At 40.6% G+C, this 8999-nt stretch overlaps 1 protein-coding gene across 1 annotated transcript in view; it reads right to left on the bottom strand.

Moving 5' to 3' along the window:
- MIA2 (MIA SH3 domain ER export factor 2) overlaps window positions 1-8999 on the bottom strand; it is a 598301-nt gene that overhangs the window by 95550 nt on the left and 493752 nt on the right. Inside the window, exon 22 of the mRNA XM_053711462.1 lies at window positions 254-289. Coding sequence (XP_053567437.1) covers window positions 254-289 — 36 coding nt within the window. The remainder of the gene's footprint in view (window positions 1-253; window positions 290-8999) is intronic.

The raw sequence follows: 8999 nt of genomic DNA, 5'->3' as shown, positions 1-8999 counted from the left end.
ACAAGGTAGTTCTGAGCAATCAACCTCCCAATGAATAAATAATGTTTTTGAATTGTAAATTAAGTGCACTAGCTATTTTAAGACTTTAACACCAAAGTTTGTTAACTCATCTGACAAACACAGTGCAAGATAAACATAAAAATAAAAGAGAGCGTAGGGTAATACTGTACGGAGATAGAAGGCAAAATTATAAAAAATTTATTTCAAAGAAGACTAAGCTAAAATGTATTAATGCACCTTGATTTACACTTACCCAGTTGTCATGAGATTTCTTTTCATAAGAGGATACCTTGTATAAAAAAAAAGAATAAACAATAAAGAAAAAAAAAGCTTTAAAAGGGACACAAAAGGATTAAGATTTAAAGGGACACAATATTAAAAAAAATCAAAAAAGAACACAAATGCATTTCTTTTTCAAAAAACAGTCCTTTTTCCCAATATATACTATATGTATTTTATCAGCTAAATGCTTCTAATAAAAGTTACAATTTGAACATATAAGCACTTGCCCTGTACCTGCTCAGAAAACAGGCAATGCATTTGAATGAGGATACATGAGACACAGTTATCATTTTTACACATTAATAGTATATTGGAAAATTGCTTTGTAAGGTAGCTCATGTAAGGAGTTTCAAAACAAAGTATTTTTGGCTGCTATAGTCATTATCACATGCAAATGCTGTTATGTAGACACATGGAAACATCAATTTAAGAGATAAAAACAGAATTTATGCTTACCTGATAAATTACTTTCTCCAACGGTGTGTCCGGTCCACGGCATCATCCATAACTTGTGGGAATATTCTCCTCCCTAACAGGAAATGGCAAAGAGCACAGCAAAAGCTGTCCACATAGTCCCTCCCAGGCTCCGCCCACCCCAGTCATTCGACCGACGGACAGGAGAAAAAACAGGAGAAACCATAAGGTGCCGTGGTGACTGTAGTTAAAGAAAGAAATTCATCAAACCTGATTAAAAAACCAGGGCGGGCCATGGACCGGACACACCGTTGGAGAAAGTAATTTATCAGGTAAGCATAAATTCTGTTTTCTCCAACATTGGTGTGTCCGGTCCACGGCGTCATCCATAACTTGTGGGAACCAATACCAAAGCTTTAGGACACGGATGAAGGGAGGGAGCAAATCAGGTTACCTAAACAGAAGGCACCACGGCTTGCAAAACCTTTCTCCCAAAAATAGCCTCCGAAGAAGCAAAAGTATCAAATTTGTAGAATTTGGCAAAAGTGTGCAGGGAAGACCAAGTCGCTGCCTTACATATCTGATCAATAGAAGCCTCGTTCTTGAAGGCCCATGTGGAAGCCACAGCCCTAGTAGAGTGAGCTGTGATGCGTTCAGGAGGCTGCCGTCCGGCAGTCTCGTAAGCCAATCGGATGATGCTTTTCAGCCAAAAGGAAAGAGAGGTAGCAGTAGCTTTTTGACCTCTCCTCTTGCCAGAATAAACGACAAACAGAGAAGACGTTTGTCTGAAATCCTTTGTTGCTTCTAAATAGAACTTTAAAGCACGAACTACATCTAAATTGTGTAACAAACGTTCCTTCTTTGAAACTGGATTCGGACACAAAGAAGGCACAACTATTTCCTGGTTAAAATTCTTGTTGGAAACAACCTTTGGAAGGAAACCAGGTTTAGTACGCAAAACAACCTTATCTGAATTGAACACCAGATAGGGCGGATTACACTGCAAAGCAGATAACTCAGAAACTCTTCTAGCAGAAGAAATAGCAACCAAAAACAGAACTTTCCAAGATAACATCTTGATATCTATGGAATGTAGAGGTTCAAACGGAACCCCTTAAAGAACTGAAAGAACTAAATTCAGACTCCAGGGAGGAGTCAAAGGTCTGTAAACAGGCTTGATCCTGACCAAAGCCTGAACAAAAGCTTGAACATCAGGCACAGCTGCCAGTCGTTTGTGTAACAAGACAGATAAAGCAGAAATCTGTCCCTTTAGAGAACTCGCTGATAATCCTTTATCCAAACCTTCTTGGAGAAAGGAAAGGATCCTAGGAATTTTGATCTTACTCCATGAGAATCCCTTGGATTCACACCAACAGATATATCTTTTCCATATTTTATGGTAAATTTTTCTAGTTACAGGTTTTCTGGCTTGTACCAGAGTATCTATTACAGAATCCGAAAACCCACGCTTAGATAAAATCAAGCGTTCAATTTCCAAGCCGTTAGCTGGAGGGAAACTAGATTTGGATGTTCGAATGGACCCTGTACTAGAAGATCCTGTCTCAAAGGTAGCTTCCATGGTGGAGCCGATGACATATTCACCAGGTCTGCATACCAAGTCCTGCGTGGCCACGCAGGAGCTATCAAGATCACCGAGGCCCTCTCCTGCTTGATCCTGGCTACCAGCCTGGGAATGAGAGGAAACGGTGGAAACACATAAGCTAGGTTGAAGGTCCAAGGCGCTACTAATGCATCCACTAGAGTCGCCTTGGGATCCCTGGATCTGGACCCGTAGCAAGGAACCTTGAAGTTCTGACGAGACGCCATCAGATCCATGTCTGGAATGCCCCATAATTGAGTCAACTGGGCAAATATCTCCGGGTGGAGTTCCCACTCCCTGGATGGAATGTTTGACGACTCAGATAATCCGCCTCCCAGTTTTCCACTCCTGGGATGTGGATCGCAGATAGGTGGCAGGAGTGATCCTCCGCCCATTTTATGATTTTGGTCACTTCTCTCATCGCCAGGGAACTCCTTGTTCCCCCCTGATGGTTGATGTAAGCAACAGTCGTCATGTTGTCTGATTGGAATCTTATGAATCTGGCCTTTGCTAGTTGAGGCCAAGCCCTGAGAGTATTGAATATCGCTCTCAGTTCCAGAATGTTTATCGGGAGAAGAGACTCTTCCCGAGACCATAGCCCCTGAGCTTTCAGGGAGTCCCAGACCGCGCCCCAGCCCACTAGACTGGCGTCGGTCGTGACGATGACCCACTCTGGTCTGAGGAAGCTCATTCCCTGGGACAGGTGATCCTGGGTTAGCCACCAACGGAGTGAGTCTCTGGTCTTCTGATCTACTTGAATCACTGGAGACAAGTCTGTATAGTCCCCATTCCACTGTTTCAGCATGCACAGTTGTAATGGTCTTAGATGAACTTGCGCAAAAGGAACTATGTCCATTGCCGCAACCATCAACCCTACTACTTCCATGCACTGAGCTATGGAAGGTCGTGGAACAGAGTGAAGAACTTGACAAGCGTTTAGAAGTTTCGACTTTCTGACATCTGTCAGGAAAATCTTCATTTCTAAAGAATCTATTATTGTCCTCAAGAAAGGAACTCTTGTCGACGGAGACAAGGAACTTTTTTCTATGTTCACTTTCCATCCGTGAGATCTGAGAAAGGCCAGAACGATGTCTGTGTGAGCCTTTGCCTTTGAAAGAGACAACGCTTGTATCAGAATGTCGTCCAAGTAAGGTGCCACTGCAATGCCCCTTGGTCTTAGAACCGCTAGAAGGGACCCGAGTACCTTTGTGAAAATCCTTGGAGCAGTGGCTAGCCCGAATGGGAGAGCCACAAACTGGTAATGTTTGTCCAGAAAGGCGAACCTTAGGAACTGATGATGATCTTTGTGGATAGGAATATGTAGATACGCATCCTTTAGATCCACGGTAGTCATAAATTGACCCTCTTGGATTGTAGGTAAAATCGTTCGAATGGTTTCCATTTTCAACGATGGCACTCTGAGAAATTTGTTTAGGAACTTTAAATCCAGAATTGGTCTGAAAGTTCCCTCTTTTTTGGGAACCACAAACAGATTTGAGTAAAACCCCATTCCTTGTTCCACGGTTGGAACTGGGTGTATCACTCCCATTTTTAACAGGTCTTCTACACAATGTAAGAATGCCTGTCTCTTTATTTGGTTTGAGGATAAGTGAGACATGTGGAACCTTCCCCTTGGGGGTAGTTCCTTGAATTCCAGAAGATAACCCTGAGAAACTATTTCTAGTGCCCAGGGATACTGAACATCTCTTGCCCAAGCCTGAGCGAAGAGAGAGAGTCTGCCCCCCACTAGATCCGGTCCCGGATCGGGGGCTACTCCTTCATGCTGTCTTGTTAGCAGCAGCAGGTTTCTTGGCCTGCTTACCCTTGTTCCAGCCTTGCATCGGTTTCCAAGCTGGTTTGGTTTGCGAAGCATTACCCTCTTGTCTAGAGGCTGCAGAGTTGGAGGCCGGTCCGTTCCTGAAATTGCGAAAGGAACGAAAATTAGACTTATTCTTGGCCTTGAAAGGCCTATCTTGTGGGAGGGCGTGGCCCTTACCCCCAGTGATGTCTGAGATAATCTCTTTCAATTCTGGCCCAAAAACATAATTTATGTAAGAACTTACCTGATAAATTCATTTCTTTCATATTAACAAGAGTCCATGAGCTAGTGACGTATGGGATATACATTCCTACCAGGAGGGGCAAAGTTTCCCAAACCTTAAAATGCCTATAAATACACCCCTCACCACACCCACAAATCAGTTTAACGAATAGCCAAGAAGTGGGGTGATAAGAAAAAAAGTGCGAAGCATATAAAATAAGGAATTGGAATAATTGTGCTTTATACAAAAAAATCATAACCACCCCAAAAAAAGGGTGGGCCTCATGGACTCTTGTTAATATGAAAGAAATGAATTTATCAGGTAAGTTCTTACATAAATTATGTTTTCTTTCATGTAATTAACAAGAGTCCATGAGCTAGTGACGTATGGGATAATGACTACCCAAGATGTGGATCTTTCCACACAAGAGTCACTAGAGAGGGAGGGATAAAATAAAGACAGCCAATTCCTGCTGAAAATAATCCACACCCAAAATAAAGTTTAATGAAAAACCTAAGCAGAAGATTCAAACTGAAACCGCTGCCTGAAGAACTTTTCTACCAAAAATTGCTTCAGAAGAAGAAAATACATCAAAATGGTAGAATTTAGTAAAAGTATGCAAAGAGGACCAAGTTGCTGCTTTGCAGATCTGGTCAACCGAAGCTTCATTCCTAAACGCCCAGGAAGTAGATACTGACCTAGTAGAATGAGCTGTAATTCTCTGAGGCGGAATTTTACCCGACTCAACATAGGCAAGATGAATTAAAGATTTCAACCAAGATGCCAAAGAAATGGCAGAAGCTTTCTGGCCTTTCCTAGAACCGGAAAAGATAACAAATAGACTAGAAGTCTTACAGAAAGATTTCGTAGCTTCAACATAATATTTCAAAGCTCTAACAACATCCAAAGAATGCAACGATTTCTCCTTAGAATTCTTAGGATTAGGACATAATGAAGGAACCACAATTTCTCTACTAATGTTGTTGGAATTCACAACTTAGGTAAAAATTCAAAAGAAGTTCGCAACACCGCCTTATCCTGATGAAAAATCAGAAAAGGAGACTCACACGAAAGAGCAGATAATTCAGAAACTCTTCTAGCAGAAGAGATGGCCAAAAGGAACAAAACTTTCCAAGAAAGTAATTTAATGTCCAATGAATGCATAGGTTCAAACGGAGGAGCTTGAAGAGCTCCCAGAACCAAATTCAAACTCCAAGGAGGAGAAATTGACTTAATGACAGGTTTTATACGAACCAAAGCTTGTACAAAACAATGAATATCAGGAAGAATAGCAATCTTTCTGTGAAAAAGAACAGAAAGAGCAGAGATTTGTCCTTTCAAAGAACTTGCGGACAAACCCTTATCCAAACCATCCTGAAGAAATTGTAAAATTCTCGGTATTCTAAAAGAATGCCAAGAAAAATGATGAGAAAGACACCAAGAAATATAAGTCTTCCAGACTCTATAATATATCTCTCTGGATATAGATGTACGAGCCTGTAACATAGTATTAATCACAGAGTCAGAGAAACCTCTTTGACCAAGAATCAAGCGTTCAATCTCCATACCTTTAAATTTAAGGATTTCAGATCCTGATGGAAAAAAGGACCTTGAGACAAAAGGTCTGGTCTTAACGGAAGAGTCCACGGTTGGCAAGAGGCCATCCGGACAAGATCCGCATACCAAAACCTGTGAGGCCATGCCGGAGCTACCAGCAGAACAAACGAGCATTCCTTCAGAATCTTGGAGATTACTCTTGGAAGAAGAACTAGAAGCGGAAAGATATAGGCAGGATGATACTTCCAAGGAAGTGAAAATGCATCCACTGCCTCCGCCTGAGGATCCCGGGATCTGGACAGATACCTGGGAAGTTTCTTGTTTAGATGAGAAGCCATCAGAACTATTTCTGGAAGTTTCCACATTTGAACAATCTGAAGAAATACCTCTGGGTGAAGAGACCATTCGCCCGGATGCAACGTTTGGCGACTGAGATAATCCGCTTTCCAATTGTCCATACCTGGGATATAAACCGCAGAGATTAGACAGGAGCTGGATTCCGCCCAAACCAAAATTCGAGATACTTCTTTCATAGCCAGAGGACTGTGAGTCCCTCCTTGATGATTGATGTATGCCACAGTTGTGACAATGTCTTATCTGAAAACAATGAACAACTCTCTCTTCAGAAGAGGCCAAGACTGAAGAGCTCTGAAAATTGCACGGGGTTCCAAAATATTGATCGGAAATCTCACCTCCTGAGATTCCCAAACCCCTTGTGCCGTCAGATACCCCCACACAGCTCCCCAACCTGTAAGACTCGTATCTGTTGAGATTATAGTCCAGGTCGGAAGAACAAAGAAGCCCCCTGAACTAAACGATGGTGATCTGTCCACCATGTCAGAGAGTGTCGTAAAATCGGTTTAAAGATATTAATTGAGATATCTTTGAGTAATCCCTGCACCATTGGTTCAGCATACAGAGCTGAAGAGGTCGCATGTGAAAACGAGCAAAGGAGATCGCATCTGATGCGGCAGTCCTAAGATCCAACATTTCCATGCATAAGGCTACCAAAGGGAATGATTGTGACTGAAGGTTTTGACAAGCTGATATCAATGTTAAACTTCTCTTGTCTGACAAGGACAGAGTCATAGACACTGAATTTATCTAGAAACCTAAAAAGGTTACTCTTGTCTGAGGAATCAATAAACTGATTGGTAAATTGATCCTCCAACCATGAACTTGAAGAAACAACACAAGTCGATTCGTATGAGATTCTTCGAAATGAGAAGACTGAGCAAGTACCAAGATATCGTCCAAATAAGGAAATACCAAAACCCTATTCTCTGATTACAGAAAGAAGGGCACCGAGAACCTTTGAAAAAAATTCTTGGAACTGAGGCTAGACCAAATAGTAGAGCCACAAAACTGGTAATGCTTGTCTAAAAAGAGAATCTCAGACACTAAAAGTGATCTGGATGAATCGGAATATGCAGATACACATCCTGTAAATCTATTGTAGACATATAATGCCCTTGCTAAACAAAAGGCAGGATAGACCTACAGTAACCATCTTGAATGTTGGTATCCTAACATAACGATTCAATAATGATAGATCCATAACTGGTCTGAAGGAATTGACCTTCTTTGGTACAATGAAGAGATAAAATAAAACCCCAGCCCCTGTTCCAGAACTGGAACTGGCATAAATACTCCAGCCAACTCTAGATCTGAAACACATTTCAGAAATGCTGAGCCTTGCTGTGTCAATTGGGACACGGGAAAGAAAAGAATCTCTTAGCAGGAGGCCTTAACTTGAAGCCAATTCTGTACCTTCCTGAAACAATGTTTCTGAAACCAGAGATTAAGAACGGAATTGATCCAAATTTCTTTGAAGAAAACGTAATCTGCCCCATACCAGCTGAGCTGGAATAAGGGCCGCACCTTCATAGGTACTTAAGAGCTGGCTATAGGATTCTATAAGGCTTGGATATATTCCAAACTGGAAATAGTTTCCAAACTGATACCGCTCCTGAGGATGAAGGATCAGGCTTTTGTTCCTTGTTGTGAGGAAAGGAACGAAATGATTATTTACCCTGGAAAGAAAGGGAAAGCAAAGTTGACTTAGAAGACATGTCAGCATTCCAAGTTTAATCCATAAAGTTTTTCTAGCTAAAATAGCTAGAGACATATACCTGACATCAACTCTAATGATATCAAAAGATGGTATCACCAATAAAATTATTAGCATGTTATAGAATAATAATAATGCTATAAAATTATGATCTGTTACTTGTTGTGCTAAAGCATCTAACCAAAAAGTTGAAGCTGCAGCAACATCCGCTAAAAATATAGCAGGTCTAAGAAGATTACCTGAACATAAGTAAGCTTTTCTTAGAAAGAATTCAATTTTCCTATCTAAAGGATCCTTAAATGAAGTACTATCTGCCATAGGAATAGTAGTACATTAGCAGGAGTAGAGACAGCCCCATAACCTTAGGGATTTTTGTCCCAACAAACTCTAATCTGTCAGATGGCACAGGATATAATTTGCTTAAACGTCTAGAAGGAGTAAATAAATTACCCAAATTATTCCATTCCCTGGAAATTACTTCAGAAATAGCATCAGGGAGATAAAACACTTCTGGAATAACTACAGGAGATTTAAAAACCTTATTTAAACGTTTACATTTAGTATCAAGAGGACCAGTATCCTCTATTTCTAATGCAAATAACACTTCTTTAAGTAAAGAACGAATAAATTCCATCTTGAACAAATACAAAGATTTATCAGCATCAACCTCTGAGACAGAAACCTCTGAACCAGAAGAACCATTATCAGTATCAGAATGATGATGTTCATTTAAAAATTCATCTGAAAAAAAGAGAAGTTTTAAAAGACTTTTATGTATACTAGAAGGAGAAATAACAGACATAGCCTTCTTAATGGATTTAAAAAATAAAATCTCTTATGTTATCAGGAACACTCTGAAAATTAGATGTTGACGGACAGCAACAGGTAATGTAACAGTACTAAAGGAAATTTTATCTGCATTAATAAGTTTGACATGACATGCAATACAAATAACAGCTGGAGAAACAGATACCAAAAGTTTATAGCAGACTTAGCTTGGTAGCTCCAGCACTGTGCAGTGATTTTCCTGTAG

Source organism: Bombina bombina, chromosome 1 (assembly GCF_027579735.1).
Source record: "Bombina bombina isolate aBomBom1 chromosome 1, aBomBom1.pri, whole genome shotgun sequence".
In the NCBI taxonomy this organism is placed as follows: Eukaryota; Metazoa; Chordata; class Amphibia; order Anura; family Bombinatoridae; genus Bombina; species Bombina bombina.
The sequence above is the reverse complement of the archived record's forward strand: the minus strand, read 5'-3'. Positions and strand labels throughout refer to the sequence as shown.